Source organism: Falco peregrinus, chromosome 5 (assembly GCF_023634155.1).
Source record: "Falco peregrinus isolate bFalPer1 chromosome 5, bFalPer1.pri, whole genome shotgun sequence".
Lineage (NCBI taxonomy): Eukaryota > Metazoa > Chordata > Aves > Falconiformes > Falconidae > Falco > Falco peregrinus.
This window is the reverse complement of record NC_073725.1, coordinates 41,621,494-41,641,947: the sequence shown is the minus strand read 5'-3', so window position 1 is coordinate 41,641,947 and position 20,454 is coordinate 41,621,494. Positions and strand designations below refer to the sequence as shown.

The window sequence follows — 20,454 nt, the reverse complement described above, 5'->3', positions numbered from 1 at the left end:
ACAGACAGGTTTAATGGTGGGAGTATCAGAGCAGGCAGGAACAAACCTAACACAGCCATACTGATACAGATGAAAGATCTGTCTGGCACCATAGCATTTCTCCAGCAGTGGCCAACAACAAATATCCATGGAATTGTACAGTTGATGTGATATTCCCCAGAATATTCACCCAGCTCTAACCAACTGGGGGAGCAAGGTGTCCCTGACTCGGAGGTGGCATCTTCAGATACTGAAGCCCTGGACAGACTTTTCTTCCATTAATTTGACCAATCAGTTGTAGAACTCTTGAACTTTTGGCACCCACAGCAACCTGTGTCAAGAGGCCCCACGGCCTAACTACATGTTTTGCAAAGAAGTAATCCTTTTCACTGCATTCCATTCAGGTCTTGAACATTCCACTGGACCAGTTTCTTTGAATGTGCCCTTGTTCTTGTACTGAAGAGTCAGTAAACAATTCTTTAGTCCACTCTTGTTTTACAGACCTCTGCCGTATTCTCTCCCTCAGCTGTATGTTTTAGCTAGCCCATGGAAGGAACCCTAATTTACTTAATTATTCCTTGTGCAGAGACAAATGGCACACAAGTCCCACTGTACCAGGGAATGGTTCAGTCTTGCCATCACTGCTGCCTCCTCTTCATACATTTTTATGTAAAGAGCATGTGTAAAGTGTGACTTATGTCTAACTAAAGCATTGCTTCTGGTAAAGATTTTCACCATTGACCTGGGTTTTGAACTTACCCAACATAAAAAAAAAAAAGCTGTATCTTCCCTAATGAGAAGAAAATTGGAATTAATACATGACAGAACAATAATCCCAAGTATTGTTTGTTGGTATCAGTGATTATTTTTGTGAATAAAGTGAGCCAGGAACTGTGGTCTGGCCTTGAGGCTACCTGGCATTGCACAGCTCACCATCATCAGATGAAACCCTCCTGTCCACTGAAACAGGTTGGTCATATCCAAATTGCATTTTGGGAAAGGTCCTTGGCCTAGGCTATTCCCCAGACCATTCCTGGCCAAGTCTGGGAGAGTACTAATTTGTACACACTGAAATCAGACCAGAGTCTGTGCTACAATGTAAAAATGTGGACAATGCAGCGCTCAAGCTTGTGCCCTGATTTTATTTTAATTTCACTTGTGCAGCCTCTCACTGCGCAAAGCACAGGATACAGACAGCTGAATGGCTACCTACTCAACATCATACCTAAAAATGAAACTTTCTCTTTTAGGGTCAGCAAGCAGACAGGGCTGCTTTTCCTTCTCATTAGCAGTGCTGTCACTGTAATGACCATCTGGCTTCAGTTGCCCTGGCATAGATGTTATCACTATAACAGTAACAGACCTGTACTCTCAGCATTGTAAAAATACAGGGATTTTTCTATCCTTTCAACAGTGAAGTCCTAGTTATGTAAACCTAAAACAACCAATCTCCACAGCTTTCCAGTGAAGGACTTCTGTAAGTTGTGTCATACTTGCAGGCACTCCAGATATTATGAGCCTGAAACTGTTCCTTTATCTACAGACAGGGGTGATATGGTAGTCTCTGCTTTGCAGGCTTGGAGGTAGTAGGAAACATTCAACCCGGGGAAGCACCAAAGGCAGAAAACTGCGCTGATGATCCTAACAGCTGGTTGCTCTAAAGACACACAGCTGCCCTCTTTTGTGGTGTTCATCACCTTCAGCCCCAAACAGAGCAATGCCAAACAGTGGTGAGGGTGGTAATGAATGGATGTATGCTCCTTTCTCTGTAGTCATGTAAAAGTTAGGCAGAACCTGACCAAACTTTATAGTTGGATAAGGCTAGTGAGAGGGAAGCAGTAACAGGAAGCAGATTAAGCACATCAGTCAGGTAGGTTGAATGTACCAAGCCAGCTCTGTGCTTTTTGGTCTAACTATTCAGGGCAACAACCAGCCTGCAGCTTTCCGAGTCTTCCAAGCATAACACTTAGCAGCTTTGTACCAGACTTACCTGAGATACTTAGTATCTCTCCAGTACACAATATGTACCTAGTATTTGAAGGAAAAGACCAATTAATCCTAGTAAGCTGCACCTACACTAGTAAATTAAATATGCTGTCTTTGGTTCTGAACTGTCACTGGGAAGTCCTTGTCTCATGTTCTTGCCAAAACAGGGTTGCTGAATGCTCTCTTTTGGAGACTGGTAGTTGGCATGAGCCAACAGCTTTAGGGCCATTCTGATGATACCACCACAGGCAGTGCAGGTAAAGCACACAGGCACATCTTCTGGCACTAATTTACTAACACTGACATAATTGTAACATCTTTCAGCAGACGATCCATTCACAGTTTTCTGACAACTCATGTTCTAAGGTCATATTCAAAGGAGGGGATCCGATCTCACTTAGGCTGCTGTAGTAAATGCTGACAATGCCATTATTCTGGATTGATAGTCATGTAAAAAGAATAAAGGGGATTTAGAGAAATGGAGTAAGGGAGCAGTAAATGGAAGTGGAAAAGATGAGCATTTTTCATCAGGTTAAGTGTAAATACAGTGGTAGTTGGAAGGAATTATGTGCAAGATTCTGTGCTGCACTTTTCAATGCTGAGGGTAAGACATGGCAGAGCAGCGTTGTGCTGTATCTGAGGCTGTACTGGCAAGGCCTGTGACAGTTTACATGGCCAAGGGACTCTGTAATAGCAAGTCTTCAAGGTTTGCATGAAGAATTTCTGAAGTCCTTGCCTCAGCACAACCCCCCTGGCTGTCTTCTACACTGGAACATCTGAGCAACAAAATGATAACTTTCAACACAGCTTCCACTGCACTCCCCAATAAATCTGGAGCTTTTAGGGCCCTTTTGCTCCATCCTGAGCTTTATCTGTGTCATCAAGGCCTGGAACAGGGATCGAAGCCTCAGCTTAGGCATGTATTTTGACATGTAGTTTATTTTATTTATAATTTTATTTCTCTTTTTCTATTAACATAACTCAGTTTTCATAGGAACAAAAGAAATTCATAAATCTCTTTAATGGGAAAGAAGTTTGTTTCTTTTGGCTTCTGGGCATCCGTTCAAAGCTGGTCCTCACTGAGCACTTGGAGTGTAGTTATCTAGGTAATGGTGCGGCACTTCCAGCTGGTTCATCTATCTCTGCAGGGCTCAGGCATGTGAAGGCTGTAAAGTTTCCACCCTCACATTTCAGCATATGTTCAGTCACTCGATGGCTGATTATAGCTAAGCAAATAGTTTATGATGAATAACTTACTCAATTTGTTAAGCTTGCTTTCTTCATGTGGCATATCCTCCAGCACACTGGTTTCTTCAAATGTTTGTGAACCAGGGTAATTTAACCAGTTTCTTTTAACAGTGTGGGTGGATCCAGAGCAGTGCTCTGGCTGAACTCACTATTCAAAGACTGTGATTAGTTAATTGCTAAAATAAATTATGTGCTATTGTTTCTGCTCCCTGCCTGTTTAAATGCTTGTATACATCTTCCTTATTAACTTAGAGAGTCACTGTGGAGTCAGTGCCACTGAAACTTCATCTTCAAGGTATTCTGCTTTTATACAAACACAGTTGTTGGCTTGTTCTTTTTGTTATTGTTTTTACTCAAGCCTTTGTCAGCACAGGGAAATGTACAAAGTCATCTTCACGCCTTGTTATTTTGGACTCAGTTATTATCTTAAGAATAGCATGTAATTAATATAAACAAATGACTCTAGAAACATTTTAAGAAGGAAAGAAGTGTGGTAATCAGACAAAACTTCCTCAGAATGTTAGTAATCTAATCTTATTAAAATAGCAGTATTTAACAGCTCCATCTGCTAAATACATTAACTCAAACAGCAGGAAGAAAATCCTTAAGTTTCTGAGAGGCAAGGGTTCTTCTATGTTCATGATATTTTTTTTTTAAGAACAATAGGCATTGTGCCAACAAGATCACAAGTCATAATCTAGTGATGATTAAATTATTAAGTTAGTCCAGGAGATTTGTGGAAGACAAACAAATTAAATCAATGAGAAGCTGCATCTGCTCTGGTAAGAGGACAGCTGTACATGGGAGCCAGAACAAGGGTGTGGGTTCTGCCAGCAAATGCAGAAAAGCTGTAGTGTTTCTACCAGCTGATTATGTTTTCATGTGAATAATCAATCAAAAATGTAGTGACAAGCCAAGAATCTTCTACAAATATGTTCATTTTATGGTAAATTATTGTTTGTGTGATTTACAGGTATGCTTTTTAAAAATTCGTTGAGATATTTAATGAAATCACAGTATTGTGCCCAATGGGATGTAAGCATATAGCAATTAAGCGCAGTAAGCAGGGATTTACTGAAGTGATAGAACATTAACTGCTCTCTTTTGGATTTGTTTGTAATATGATGAGTAATAACATTGTATTATGAAAGGGAGTCATTCAGACAAAAGAGGAGCATTGATATGAATGAGCCTTAGGTGTTATCCTTAACAGACCTGCTACCAGAATGGCTGAAAAACAGGGAAGGATCAAGGCAGTTGAGAATTGTAGGATTGAAAGAAAATGACTCTGTTTTAGGTGGTGGTTGTAGTATTTAAATAAATTTCTTGAGTAAAGTTTGCAGAACTGATCCTGTGTCCTTTACTATGGTCAAGCCTGAAGTATTGGCTGTTCAAAGGAGATCTTATTCTGGACCTTTCCTACTGAGATTTTGGAGTGTAATGCTCTCTGAAATCCCAGAAAACAAATAGAAATCTGATCATGGGCTCATCCCCTCATCCACTGAGGGAAATAAAAACCAAAAAGGCTCACAGGTTTGGGTTTTTTTAACAAGCTTTCCAGTTATGCATTTTTTTTTCTGCTCTCTTTTAGGCACTCAGATAGGATTCTATTTGTTTTCTAGTCCCTATTTATACTATGCAATTAACCTACACAAAGTGATGCTTAAAAATGTCAGCAAATCATTCTGTGTCCATAAAGTTAACACTTCCCTGCCTGTATCCTTGTGGAGTTGTAGTGGACAGGTGACTTGGCTATCTACTGTTTGTTTCATTTTGGGGTTTTTCACAAGTGAAGTGTGTGCCACTTATGTAGTCCTTCATTTGCTGCCGTTTTGGGCCACTGTCCAACATGAAGTGAGATACCGTGCCCTGGCAACTTCTCTTGGGATTGCTGGGCAGACTCAAACCAGGTGTGGAGTGCTGAGCACGCCACATGTTCCTCCTTGCTCGGAGTCCCTGGGACTGCATCTCTCACAGGGCATCAAAGAATTTGCTCAACTTAATAAATGAATATATCTTGTTGAGACTGGAAGTAGGACTTTGTTGATCTTCCTACTTCCTCCAGTTTGTGAAAGCTTAGTCAGCATCGTGGCAAGTTTCTGCACTTTATTTCATGGTGTTTCAGGTCTGGCACAGCCACATGGCAGAAGGCGCAGGTGAACAGACCAACTTACAAAATCCAGCATGCCTTTCAGTGCCATCTGTGAATACTCTTTCCTTAACTTTTCATCATAATTTTATCTCAGAAAATGGAATAAGCATTAGGATTGTTTAACTTTGCAGAGTGCCCCTTGACTTCAGTTAAATACATGCCAAAGACACTTGTTTCAGAATTAAGCTCTGTGAACTCCACCAGTTGGGATGTTACTGCATACAACCCTCAAGCTCTGTTGAAAAGTTGAAAATTCCTTTGGAGTCACTCTGTGCTTGTTCTCTTAGTTTTTGCAGTGTGGTTGTCATCCCACAGCTCATTTGTTCCACAACAGCAATGAGGCAGAAGCACATGACTGCTGCCACCAGCCTCTCCTTACAGGTGTCTACTTCTCTGAAGGGCAGCAACTGATAAAGGATCTTCTCAATGTGACAACACAGGCAAAGAGGTCATGTACTTAAATCTATGAGGTCCCTCATCCTCTTGAAAACATGGAATATGAGAAAAGGAGTGAAGGAGACTTTGCGATTCTCTCTTCCTTTCTCTCTTTATACACATTTTAATCTGGGCTTGGAAAAAAAAAACACCTCACAAATGCAGAGGAACAAAGGGGTTTGTACACTGTACACTTTTCTTGAGGCTCTAATTGGAAGGTTTATAAATAGTTAAGCTGGGGTTTTTTTGCTATGTAATTCCAAATTATGTGTTAAACCCTTATTTTTCAGCTGGTGACCTTTGCAATAGTGACATTGCGTGCGTAGCATTAACAAGCAATGAACAAAGACAACTTCTTTCTATTTTTAGGAGAGGAGAGTTGCCAAACTTCAGATAATTTAGGAATCTCATGCATTTTTTCATAGAAATGATTCATAACTTTTCTTCTGCAGAATACACAACAAATTCAAAACTGCTTATAGAAGTGCTCTGATTTGGTGTGTATTCAAATCTCATGGATTCATATCAATGTCAAAAATGTTTTTTTTCCAATGATGAGTATGGGAGTTACACCCCACAAGGCAATGGAAGAAAGAAGAATAAAACTACTGCTCTGTAACAGACCAAGTAGAACAAAGAAAAATCCCTAATGGATCTTCCAGTGAATACTCTACTTGAGTGTATAATGACTTAGCCCTTATGTTAGATCATAGATGACACTACCAGGTATAAGTATGTTTTATTGTTTGCATATTAATTCTGAAGTCCACTTTTCCTACTGAGTACTTTCACTCATTCAAGCTCTTTGGGTCAAGAATAAGCATGACTTGGACCAGAGAATAAAGGAAATGTCAGGGGGAAGGTCAGAGCTTCCAAGCGAGAGCACATGAGCACAGTCCTGGCTGCCCTTGGAATATGCTTAAATAGGGCCTTTGTGATGGTGCCATGATTGAATGTCCTCATCTTTTTTGCTTTGTCTCCAAACCTGACTGAGGTGGCAATGCAGAAGACTGCCCATGGAAAACTATTTTTTCAGTGGCTGGGGCTCATTACTGCTCCTCTGTCTTCAAATAAGTTTGGCTCTGTCCCAGAGAAACCAGGATTTAACTATTAAGCAGATGTACAAAATCTCCTTTAATATTAAAGTGGGCATGGTGAGATAGTGGGGACCTAAGTCCACACAGCTGTAGATACCGAAATTAAGAGTTTGCTCATACTAATGAGGCAAACTGTATCTGACAGTTTTGTTAAGTTACTGAAGTTGTGCATTCAAGCCTTGTGGCCATGAAGGGTTGGAGTGCTTTATTTTTTTAATGAAAGATCAGATTATTAAATCATCACAAGACTAAGATCTGGATAAGTCTTGGATGCCTACCTGTTTTGTCTCTACCATAACATAGGCCTGTAATGAAGCCTTTTGAGTAATCAAGTCTAGTATGAAACAGTACATATCCTAAGTTAAGTCTGTTGCAGAATTCATAAAGAGCGTCCAGCTGGGAACAACAGAATGGAAAGCCCTTCCTTCTTGTCTCTCACTTTCTGTCCATAACATGTGTCTTTTTCCTTAACAAAAAAAATCAAAAAACAATACAAAAAGACCACACAACACCACCCCACCCCCCACCCCCCCCCCAAATCAACAGCATATTTCATCTTTTTGGGGGGTTACCATGGGTGTTGCTATCAGAGAGCTGCCAGGAGAAGTTCTGCCATGTGTGTTGTGTAGCCTTTATGGTGATGGCTGCATTTCAGTCAGTTTTTATTTATGAGAGAAACATCTTTAGGTTTTGGTACTGTGTGCAAATTGTCTATAAAAGTTGCTAATGAAAAGGACTCATAAATGTCCCAAAAAGGAGATAGAAACAACACTAATTTTCTTCTGCTATTTAAAGTGTTCCTGACCCTGAAGCATATCTCTCTAAGGCCAATGGAAGTAAAAGAATGTAAATGTTGTACAACAAGAGGATTAGACCCATAAACTGTCCATGCCTGCTCGTATTAGGACATTATTCACTGGAATTCATTGTAGGGCAAGCCGTTGCCTATGTGGAGTACTTGTTTAAACTTGTGAAATTGTTGCCATCTGAAAGGCAGAGCGAGCACTGGAAAGCACGCTGCCAGACCTGGCCCAAGCCCACCCAGCTCATTAGCATCAAAGCTTTGTATTTGCACCCCACTTAATGACTTCAGGGCTTCTTAAAGCAAGCCAGTGCTCAAACTATGGAAGCAGCAAGTAAGGGATTGTTTACAACACTGAGTACTGGTTTAATTAACTCATCTAAATCAATTTAGGTTGCCAGTCTGTACCACTGCAAGGTCTGTTGTAAGACTCTTGTCTACTGAATTGGGCATAAATCTTATGATAACAACAGTGGAGTGAAAGGGGTGCCCAGACGGATATTAGGGGGGTTGAAAATGAAAAAAGCTCGCTTCTTTTCTTGAACTGTGTTCCAGATAAAGGCAGCAGGGAAGTGGATTGTTTTTCCTCACTGCTTGGCTCGAGCCATTCTGCAGCAGGCCTGGGTAGTCCAGCAAGCCAGTCTGGATGTTTCCAGAGAGCCCTGTGTGAGGAATTCAGGCAAAAAAAGGAAATATCTGGGCTTGCGGATTCCCAGCCCAGGCAGGTGTTCAGTAACAGATGTGCCCAAGGCACGGTGTAACGCTCGTCAGCAATGACTCCGTCTGTTCAAAATGGTGACTGATGGGGTAAAAGATGGCTTTAGACAGGTAACTATTGTAAGCGTTAGCACATGCTGCTACAATGCTGAAAACATTAGGAACTACGAAAATCAGCCATCCTCTGACCTGTGCATTGTATTTATGTATGCAGATGTGTAATGCTTAAGTTAAAGAACAATTATTTAAAACACAAAGCAGGAGGGGAACAATTGTCGTGAAGGAAGACCATAAATTTTCTACATGACATGTATGAGAGTGACAAAAAAGTGGTTTGAATTGCTTTGTGTAATGGACAATTAAAGTTTTTGAATAAAATATATAGGGGCTAATGGCATCCTTTTCCCCCTTTAATACAAGTGGCAGAGAAGCGAGATTGTGGCATGGGTGACCTTGTGTAGAATAGTTTGGCACTTACTGGATACAACCAAGACATTTACGAGGCCATCTCTGACAGTGTGAAATATTTTCTTTCAGGTAGATGTTTGAAAAAAATATTTAGAAAGGAGTTATCACATCTGTTTTATGTTACTGCATTTTTAATATAAGTAATCTAATTTAGGCTGGAAAAAAACGTATGAGAGGCTTCTGTATACTTCTTCTGAAGCTTTTTTGTTTTTGCAGATTTAATTGTAGGTGCATTTGGAGCTGGAAAAGCAGTTGTTTACAGGTACGTGGCAAATACAATGGATGTTTTTATTTTCCAGCTTTAGTGGGAGATATGCAAATAAACAAATTTCACATTCCTGTGTTGCCCTGGCGCAGTGTGTAAAAGATGTTCATTACAGATGATAGATCAAGCATCTTGTGAGAAACAAATGCATTTTTCCCATGCTCAAAACTCATCATTTTCAAAGAAAATTTCCATGCTTAGTCTTACCTCAAAAAACTTCTGGAATATTTGACTCCTTAGTTTATTTTGTATAAGAAAATTAAAAAGCATAAAATTGATAATTAATTTCTTTCCTGGGGGAATGGTGCTAGTAAAAAAATTTCAAGCAAGTCTGATTCTTGTGGAGGTTGTGTATGTTAAGACATGAACTATGCAATGAAAATAAAGACTGCTGCTTTAGCCTCAGTTTAGAAAAAAATGTATGAGATCCTGTTTTACAAATCACGGATTTGTTGCTTACTACGGATTTTCACTAAATGCACTTTTTGATTAGATGTATAATTTAAAACTACCACATACATAAAGAAAAATCTGCTGATGCTTTCTTAGTCCAGCCGTGCCCACAGTTCTTGCATTTAAATATTCACCATCTGTTGCTGCAACAATGTTATCATATTTCTGGATTCTTCTCTGTCTTCTTGTTGTATGTATTCCCAGCACTACCTGACTGAGAAGGCATGTTCTTCTTCCCAACTGAATGTTTGTCAAAGCCCAAGAATTTTGTAAAACAGGAATGTTAGCTCATTTTAGCTAACACTGTAGGTTCAGTGAGTAGACCTGATTTTCCTACTGCCCTATGATAGAATCATGCAAATACTTTGCAGTACATCAGTTTGCAGTGGCATAAATGACGGCATAGGATGTGAAATATTGGAGAATTAGATCCAGTGTGTATTTTGGATAGCAATTAAAAAATGTGCCCTATTTAGTTTAAGAAAGTGAATAGCAGGAGGCCATTTCCTGGCCAGACTGTATCAAGTATGCAACTTGCCATATGGGAGAAATGGAATTTTATTAAATGAGATTTGCTAAAAAAAAAAAGGTTTTCCCTGTTGCACAAAACCAAAGTAATTTTATTTTTTTAATTTCTTGTCAAAGTAATATAGGGAAGTAATCATAAAAGCTCAGCTATGGATTGAAATATGAGGAAAGTAATGTGGTAATAAGCTGGTTTTGACAGAAATATGTAACTTACTGTAAAATAGTACTGCTGTCTCTAAAAAATCAGAATTTAGACCCTTTCTTGTTTTCATCTGTCTTCTAAATTGCTCTCAGTTATAGATTATCTCATTACTTAATAACAGATTGTTATTCAAAGGGATGGTTCCCATCACCACAGCTGTATATTCACATATTCAGCAGAATTTTGTGATGATTACTTCTGGTTTCCAAAGTCAATTGTCTCAAGACATGTCAGACAGAGTGTACTTTATTATTGGCTCAAGATATTCTAGATCAACTGCTATTTTAACCAAATTATGTTTATTCTTTTAAGAATCTTAACAGAGATAGCAAGTCTGAATATGTCACTGTTAATGGAGACAGTATAAAACAAATCTAACAGTACAAAATAATAGCCAAAGGACTGATGTAAGTCCCAAAAGGCAGACTGTACCTTTGTGAAAACCCAGTGTGATGAGATGTGTCTGATGTGCCTTAGTCCCAGAACAGATGGCTGACTATAGGATACATGATATAGTCATGCTGTTAACCTGTGATTTTTTGTGAAGAACTTTCAAAATGTCATAATAGGGGGTACCACAGTTTCTGACATAATCAGAAAAGCTCTTTTATGGTAGGAGCAACTTTATAAAAGTGTTTTCTCCCAAGTAACTCTACATTGATGGGTTCTTTGTGGCCATCTCAGTTAAGTGTTTTCTCTGCTGCAACTTGGGTGCTAATGTGCTCCTTCTGAATGCTGTGAACCTTATTTCTGCCCCTCAGAGCCAGACCTGTTGTGACAGTGAATGCCCAGCTCATTCTGAACCCCATGATTGTGAATCCAGACAACAAAACTTGTCAGCTCCCTGGCTCTCAGCTTTTGGTGGCCTGGTAAGTTTATGATTATACAAAAACAATCCTTATCTTCTTTCCCAAATAACTTCCTATTCCTAACTTTACTTGCTGTTTTTTGTTGAACATGTTCAAAGTTCAAAAACAATGTTAAAACATGCTATGAGCACAACAACAACAACAAACCATATAGAACAGAGCTCTTTCTGATATCTTCTAGAACTTCACAGATTCTCAAAATGGAATAGCTTAAAGTCCTTTGTTATGCTGAGTCTCTTTCTGCATAGGAGGATGCTCAGTCTCTCCTAGGATCAAGCTGCAAATTCATAGGCAATGTTTGAGTGAATGAAACATGAAACAGCTAAGACAGACAAAATACAGAAATATTCATCCATCTAAACACACGTCTTTGTTGAGAAAATGTAACAGTGAAAGTGCTGTAAAGAGCTGGTGGGCCCACCATTTTCTGTTAGAGAGAGATCTTGGTCCTTTGTGAAAGAGAGAAGATACCTGGCTAGCCATTCTGAGAGCAGTTCACAGGATGTTGTTTCTGGCTGTCATTGGTCAGAGGAAAGCTTTTTTTAGTGCATTGTACAGGACAATGTTGCATGTATCTTTAAAAGATAAACCCTCCACCACAGTAGCATTTAACTTCGAAAATAAAAGGTACATTCAAAAACTTGAAGCTAATTAAAACCATTTCAGATCAGATGCAAATATAAAATGCTTGCAGGACAGTTGGAGGGTCTCTAATAGCACATAATACTACCAAAAAGGCACGTTTACTGCACTAGAAAAAAAAAGTCACTTAGAAAGGCCCCCAGGAACAGTTGACAAAAGAGGCTATTACAAATACATAAGATACTGTTTAAAAGTGGAAATCATAACAAATGAGGAAACTAAAAACAAAACAGAGCATAAATGCCTGCAACTCAAATATAAAATACCAGTAAGTCCTGCCAGAGAGACTGTGAGGAACAGATTTCTAAGACCTAAAAGCTAGTCATATCATTTATTTAAACACATTAGAAGCAGAAAGCCTGCCAGTGTGTGTGCTGGATGGAAAGAATACCAAGGTGGAAAGGAGGATTCCAGAAGATAAGGTGACTGCACAAATTTTGCACTGCTTTTAAACCAGAGGTGATCAGAGGGATTCCCCACACTAAAACATAAATCTAAAAATTATCTCAAGTTTTAGAGTCAGCAAAACAGTTTTTAGAACAAACTGGTAAATATGAACCATAAAAAATAATCATGATCAGAAGCAGTTCATTTAAGAGTCATAAAGGAACTCAAGTCTGATACATTTAAACCACTAAATATGTGGGCTTTCACTGCATATGGGATGGGGCTGTCAAGAGATTTTCGCTTTTGCTCTATTCTTTTATACCTTATGGAACTTGTTGTATTTGTCATAATGTTCCTCATTTCTACATCCTGTGTCGAAAATCACCCATCTACAGAGCAATGCAGAAGGCACTCAGTAGAACTATACTATGCAGTCCCAGAATTTTAAAAAGCTTTGGATTTTCTGGAATAGGATCCAGATCAAGATCCACCCTGACTTTTTATTTCAAGCACCTTTTAATAGTTGATGTAATGGAGAGTTTAAAATGCCGACATTGGGCTCAAGCATGTTCATTGATCCAAATTATGTTTCTTCAGAACTGTTTAAGACTTTTGAAGAATACTTTATGCTGTTATGGTAAAGATTTTAAAACCATAACATTTGCCAACAGGGTACTGTTGGTAAAAAGAAAAAGAAAAAGGTTTTTTCACAAGAGAAATAAATAAAAACTTCTCTGTTAAAAAATTATTCCTGCTGTGAGATATTGTTTAAAAAAGGGGAAAACCCCCAAAGTATGCTCCTTTAACATGTAGTTTTTTCATTACTTTTCATTTTTATGTTACGTTTGGTTTATATCTACAAGAGTTTTAATAGGACTATAATTTAATTTGTCTGCTTTATTTTCAAATACTCTTCCCTAAAGATTTAGCTCATATTATAAAATGACTGAAGAGCACCTGCTGTTTTCCATGCCATAATTTTTCTCTTTAGTTGATGTAAGCTTGTATTGTGCATATGAAAACAATTAGTAGGGAAACTCCAAAAGGTAAAGAATTCCGCAGTCCCATGGGATAGACTTCTGTATCTCTTAGCCAGCTGTGCAACTTGTATAAAACGTCTACCGACTGACACTGCAAAATTAGAATGTAAGGAAACCTCCTACCAGAAAAGTGTCAGAAGGTTTGCGTGTGTGCATGAATAATGTGGATTATTGTAGATTTTCAAGTATTAGGAAAATATTATTTTTGCTCTGATATAAATTGGAAAGCTGAAGCACAAGAGGAAACATGCACACAGAAAGTAATTTTGCACACGGTCCTAAGAGAATTGTCCTGAACTTCTACAAACATTGATTCTTTCTCTTCTATGTTTAAAACATAGCTATTTATGAGTTCCCAAAACTAACAAATTTGTAACAAATTCTGCAACTTTGAAGCTATTGAACAAAAGGTAACCCCCTTTTTTTTTTCCTTGAAAGTGTGAAAGATGCAGGTTAATTTCTGTAAAAAGGGGTAAATAAACCAAACATTCACATTTTTCAAAAGCTGTTTCCTCATCATATGATTTATGATGTCCAAGACTGGAGTCCATCCATCAAGAGGTCTATTTTATCCCTGCATTGGTATTTTTATTATGTTGAGAGCTGATTATCCACTAGCAACTTTGTTGCTACTTTGTGCTTAAATGGTATCTACAAAAAAACCCCAACACCTCCTCCTATCTCTAATTTAAAGTAGTGCACAAATACTGTTATTTCCATTTGGCAGAGTAGCAAGAGGTCAGAGAAGTTACATGGGTTACCAGAAGTAGTGCAAAAGTATCCAATCATGATAAAAAGTCAATTTGCAGAATATATTTTTTATTTGTTAGTGCTTTTCAGGTTTGGATGTCTAATCTGAGATGTGCCTTGTAGGCGTCTTCAGGGAACCCAGCTACCCACCTTTTGTAAGCCCACTAAACGAGAGGCAAACTGTTTAAAATTTCTGATATTCAGGTTCAAAAACTTGATCAAAAATCAAAAAATAATTTGAAAAAATTTGTCATTCTTTTATCTCCAAATGTCTTGTTATTGTTAAACCAGTAATAAAATATTTATAATCTTAAATCAGCTAGATTCATTAAATGAGATCTTTCTACAGACACTTCAAAAAAAGCTGAATATAAAATTCCTACCAAAAATATAAAAAATAATAATATTTCAACCCCTCTTAACTTATTATATTATTATAACTGCACATTTAAAAATATTATCATTTGTTATTATTATAACTGCATAAATTATGGGCTGTTTTTTTAATTTTGCTCTTTTTTGATGCTAGTAATTTCTTTTCCCAGTGACTTAATTCAAAACTGGATGTGATCAGTGCCCCATGGATATGGACCTAAGGGCCTTTGTACTTTGTTGAGATGAATTTGTGTAAGAGTTACTATAGACTGGTGGCCAGCCTTAATGCAAATCAGATAGCAAAGTCTTATGGCCAAGAGTCAGAAGATGCGTACCTCACACCTCAGGGGCTGACAGGAGGAAAGTAGTCAGGTGGTAACAGTTGCTACTCAGGAAGCCATCACTGTTGCAGACCTCTGCTGTGCCAGGAATGCAGCTGGGTAATTTGATCGTTTTAGTAGCTCTAGAGAAGTTCAAAGGGCAGTCATTTGAGTTATCTAGCAGCCTTTCTGTTACCACACCCTGGCCGCGTGATGTAGCCTAGCCATGGAAAGCCTTCAGCTTTAAAGCGCCGTGTTGGTCATTGTGGGTCACTGGTTAGACTTTGGCATAAGAAAATCTAAAAGCAGGCCAAGAATTAGAAACGATTTCTTTAAAGGTCATTCATCAGTAGACGATAAGGGCTTCTGCTATTCTTCTGTAGAGGTTTGGGACCTTGCAGGTTGGTGTCTGCCTCACACAGAATGGAAGTCATAGCATCAGAGCTTAAAGTGCCTTTCTGCTAAGGCATTGTCCATTCTTGCTCTCCATGTGCAATCCTGTGTGCTAGGGAAGTTGTTAACAATAACAAATGACATCTGGTTAGATCTGGTAATTCCTTGCTCTTCACTTCCTGAATCAAATTTCCTATTTTTTTCACCTACTAGAATAGCTAGACCAAAATAAATTCTTTCTGGTACAGACTGCAGTCTGGAATTTTGAGTAATATTAAGTAATTTGGTTTTACTTCTAAAAAGACTGCCCTCATCTATACCATAAGTAGTTTTGAAGAAATAGGAATTTTTTTAAGCTTCTTGTTCTAATAATATTAAAACGTCTAGTAGTATTAGTCTACCCAAAGAACATAAAATTATTTCAGACTGCTTTGTTGTCCCAAGATAACCAGGAAAAGCTAGCATGTTCAGTTTTAAGGCTATCTATTCTGTAGTTACAATGAAATACTATTCAAACCATAAGCTTATAGAGAAGACAGACACTGCAGAATAAATGCTGTGTGGGGATCTCTTCAGAGAGGCAAGATTGACAGCACATAAAAGTTCATGTGCTTTAGGATGAAGGACTGTTTCCTAGTTGTTTCTTACCTGCTGAAGTTTTCTTCCTTTCATTGTCAGTTGGTTGGTTGATTGCTCCTACAAGCAAGCTCAAAAGCTCAGCTATATTTCTTACTGCACCTAGGAGCCAGATCTTAAATCTCATAAATCCTTTAGACTCCTGTCCTCTTTTGTGGTCTGTCTTTCCCTCTGCTTTTCTTTTTCTCACGACTAAAGCATCCCTCAACATCTTCACAGCATCTTTTTGTCAAAGTGATGAACATATCTAAATTTGCCTGGATCTGTGATCAAAATCTGTGATGTCTTTAGAACTGTTTCTGAATTAAATATCCATAGAATCACAAGTGTGTGGCAGAATTCTTCTAAACCCATAGTCTTGCCTCTTGCATGGCCAGAGGCTAGAAGACTAATAAACCTCAATTTTTTGCTTTTTTGCACTGCCATTCCTGTTTTGACGTGCTCTGCCTGGAGCGGAAGGATTAAATCTAGGCTCTTAAACATACACTGAAATTGTGCTCTTTAACAAGTAAAGCATTTCAGGCTGGATTTTTAATTCAAGCTTTTTTTAGACATGACAGTGCAAAAACTGTGAGACCTCCAAAGCGAGATCACCAAATTTAATACGTGATGGCAGTTCGTGAGTTTACGTTTGAGAAAATACACTCTTACGCTATGACATGTGAGACTGACTTGTGAAGCCTGATGTCTAAATTGCATGTATGCGATTACACAAGCTTTTCTCATTTTTGTTGTTCTTGTCCTTGTATATTAGGAAATAATTGGTTCTTCATGTGTTAGCTCATAATTGTAAAGAATTAGGAGTATGACTGAATTTGCAATTTCTACATGGACCATAATGTCATTCGAAGGCTGCATTTAAGTAGAGTTTAATGGCATAAGGCAATTTTTTTGCCCAAGAGGAAAGTATTTAAGGTCATGGGAGTGACATGAATCCCAGATGCGGCACAGTTAAATTTCTCAGAGGAAACAAACATGCAATTAGAATGTGATTACAGGTTATTTTAAAGGTTATGTTACTGGTTTTGAATCCACTGCATGGAGAAATTATTATGTAGTATAACAGTAGTGAGAAGATTAAGAGCAATGGGTAATGCAAATGTTTTTATTTAACTCAAGCTGATTTCACATCTTCCAGTGCAGTCCATGTTTAGCTGAGTTGTCCTTATACAAAACAAAATATTTTCTGAAGCCATGAAAATACTCTTTAAGAATGACTTTTAATTAGGGACACTTGCAAATTATCTTTCACCTGAGCAATTTTGTTAGTTATACAGGACTTCTTTAGGAGTAATGGTGTGGAGAACTAAGTCCTTGTGTGGTGTGACAGCAAAAATAAAAAATCAAGAGCATCTTTCCAGTGACAGATTTCTTGTTTTTGCACTCATCAGGGAAGCACGCCCTGCATTAGCATCAACAAGCATCATTATAACTTTCCTTGGCCATCCACAGAGTAATTTGTGAAAGCCTTTTTAAAATGTGATTCAGTTAAATATTTATATAACTTGCACAGATTCCTTAGAAAGTGAAACTTTTCTATAAGCATTTATAATTTTCAGGTTTTAAATTTAATTTTTATAGTAAGTCTTGTTAGAAATTATCAGCCAATAAAACTATGAAAGGCTTCTCCTGTCACTTGTTGAGCATAACTGCAAATCTGTTGCCTGTCTTACAAAGAAATGGAAATAAATGTTTATTATGAAGAATAACTAATTATGGCTGAGGTGGTATTTGTATAATACAGTTATAATTGTGATGTGAATATTGCTAGGCTCAAAAAAGCTTGCTATACACTCTGAATAGGCAAATGAAAAACGATTATCTTAGAGTATGTTGCATTGTGTAGAATGTGTTGCATTAGTGTACTAAATAAAATGAATAACGTGAATTTCTCTATGCTTTGATTTAGGTCATGTACCTGCCAACTTCTGCAAAAGTTAGCAAATTAGATACAATACATTCTGGTTAGTCTTGTGCCACAAAGATTGAACAATTCAGTTGGTATGTTTGGAATGAATTGTAGCCTCTTGGAATTGTGAAAGTCTTACAGTAATGCCAGTGAAACACATTGGCATTCTGTGTGTTTTGATTTGCTGGAAAACAGCTTGAGTGTTGACTGCATGCTCAAGGATTTTACTTATTTGAGCATGATGAACCAGAAAGGGCTTCTGCAGACAGCCTCATACAAAGGTGGTTTGCCAAAGCTTAACATAGGGAAGCCAGCTTTGCCAGTAGCATTAGGAGGGTGTAGGCTGCCTCAAGAATTAGCGGGAACAGAGACACTTCTCCATAGCTCTCCCAGGAAGATGATCAGACCTTGTCTTCTTTGATTATTAGTGGAGCCTAGCAGACTTGCTAACTTAGGGAATATCATAGGTAGAAATCTCATTTTTAAAATCATTTTTAAGAAAAGGAAAGGTATGACTTGGGAACTGCTGATTCCCGGGTCAGCTCTCTTTCTGCTAATAATTCTACTTTTTTATATGTAGCTTTACTGTAAGAGTCTGCGCAGACTTCGAAGGTCAAGGTATTTCAGATGAGATAGGTAAGAAATATTTTATATTGCTATAAATTACTCTGGCCTACTCAATTTCAGGTGTATTTTTTTCTTACATCTTGAAAGGCAATAGGAGTGAGAACCTCCTAAGGCAAGAAAATGCATTTAAATAGATAGATACAGATATAGATATAGATAAAACACAAAGCTTGTAGTATTCACTTGAAGGAATTTTTATTCAGTTTAAGCCATTTTCCAAATAAAACCAAGAATACCCTGGTGGAGAATGTACTGTTTTGAAAAAGAAAAAAAGTATTAAAAAAAATTAAGAGATGGAAGTCCTGTACACGTATGATCTGTGAATAAAATTAGAAAGTTTAAATTACATGTATTCCATACTTTGGATCAAAAAATAGTGTGCTGCTAAACAGACAGACACTTAAAGCAAGAATTAGTTTTGCTTGGAAGACTTTGTTAGAGTAATTAACTATAATATGTAATGAATTGTTTACTACTTTTTCTTTCTATGTTAAATAAATATTTGATCTACTTTTATCTTTTAGTGCTGACAGGTGAATTGCAGTTAGATTCACTGAAACAGAAAGGAGCTGTTAAGAGGACCCTCTTCTTTGATTACCATCAGTCACATCTTTACTTCTCCATTGTGATAGAAAGACAGAAACAGCTCCATTGCCAGGACTTTCTTGTTTATCTCAGAGTAAGTTGTTTAAAATGTTTTGGCCTGCCATCATCATTTGAGTAGTTTCAGGGATTTAAAGATAATAATAAAAAAAGGAGTCACTGGAAAAGGAAGAAAGATTTCCATTGTTCTTAGACCCCAATATTACAGAAATGTGAGATAAGAAAGGCATCGTCTGAGTGTCCAGAACTTTCTTCTATCTGGGCAAAATTTCCTATGTGAATCTTTGGCTCATCTTTTGTCAGTGTAAGTATAAAAGAAAGACTTCCTTTGAAGAGTGTACAGTTTCTCTGTACAAATACATTGATTTTGTGCTCTTCTGGAAATTCTGATTAGATACTGCATCTCCTGATACAAAAATGCAAGATTGCTCTCCCTGTAGTATCCACAGTGGGATGATCAACTAAATATGTTAAATGTCATGCCATTTTAGTTTCAACAGCTATTTTAAAGGAGTGTCACCAGCAATATTGGCCTAAAATTCATATATTTAAAACAATATTTTTAAGATATTTTAAAATGCTTTTAGAAAAATTAAAACTGTAGAACTGAAGTTGTGAGGGAGAAAGGGTCATTAAAAAAGCTGGAATTACCTCATGCAATTGAAGCAGATTCCAAGTTTGGTGCTAGAAATGCAGTGGGAAGTGAAATGGAGAAGTCTCAAGCAGTGTGTAAGGAAATATCTGGGCAATAAAGGTGGTGGAGTTTTACCATTGCTAATCTATGTAAATTCTTGGTTATGAAACAAACCAACAACATTACCTCCACAAATCCACACATGCCCTACCTCCATTCCAAAAGGAAGGTGGGCAGTCGCTGATAGGAATTGGCTCTGCATCTCTCTCGAACAGCTTCATTTTAGGCTAATGCTTTGAAATAATTCTGAGTCTACTCAGCTCAGCCAGCTTCTTCCAGATGTGGGGCTGGGGAGGCAATGTGTTCTGGGCATTCTAGTTATTGGTGAGTCACTTTGCTTTCCTAATGGCATTACATACAGCCAGAATTTGTCAGCAGCTGCCAGAGAACCAAATCTTTACCTTCAATAAAGACTAAAGCCTGAACCTGTTGCCATACCATACTAATCTGAAATAGTTATATTAAACCATTGGGGTTTTTTGTGTGATTGTCACTCACAGGATGAAACAGAATTTAGAGATAAATTATCTCCCATCAATATAAACTTGAATTATAGTTTGGATGAATCCGGTTTTGAAGACAGCCTGACTGTGAAGCCAATACTAAACTATTACCAGAAAAGCTCAGTAACAGAACAGGTATGAATTTTGCATGCCACATTTTCTGTATGTAAACATGAAAGCATTTACAAATACTATGTGTGTCGTCTTCCTTAAAACAGAATATCATGGCCAGAAATTACATAACAAGGATTTAATTAATTCAAAATGTAAACTGAATATAAATATAGAACCAGGCAGGCCTTTAAAGCATTTCCAAAACTTTGTTGTATTCATAGTTCTGATTGCATTCTAGAATATGAAAGCCAAGTTAGTGT

General features: G+C 37.7%; 1 protein-coding gene across 1 annotated transcript in view; it reads left to right on the top strand.

The window, feature by feature from the left end:
- The window catches only part of ITGA8 (integrin subunit alpha 8), a 118,541-nt gene that overhangs the window by 36,195 nt on the left and 61,892 nt on the right, over window positions 1-20,454 (top strand). Inside the window, exons 14-18 of the mRNA XM_055805332.1 lie at window positions 9,101-9,146; window positions 11,094-11,201; window positions 18,234-18,289; window positions 18,805-18,959; window positions 20,078-20,215. Of these exons, the coding sequence (XP_055661307.1) occupies window positions 9,101-9,146; window positions 11,094-11,201; window positions 18,234-18,289; window positions 18,805-18,959; window positions 20,078-20,215 (503 nt within the window). The remainder of the gene's footprint in view (window positions 1-9,100; window positions 9,147-11,093; window positions 11,202-18,233; window positions 18,290-18,804; window positions 18,960-20,077; window positions 20,216-20,454) is intronic.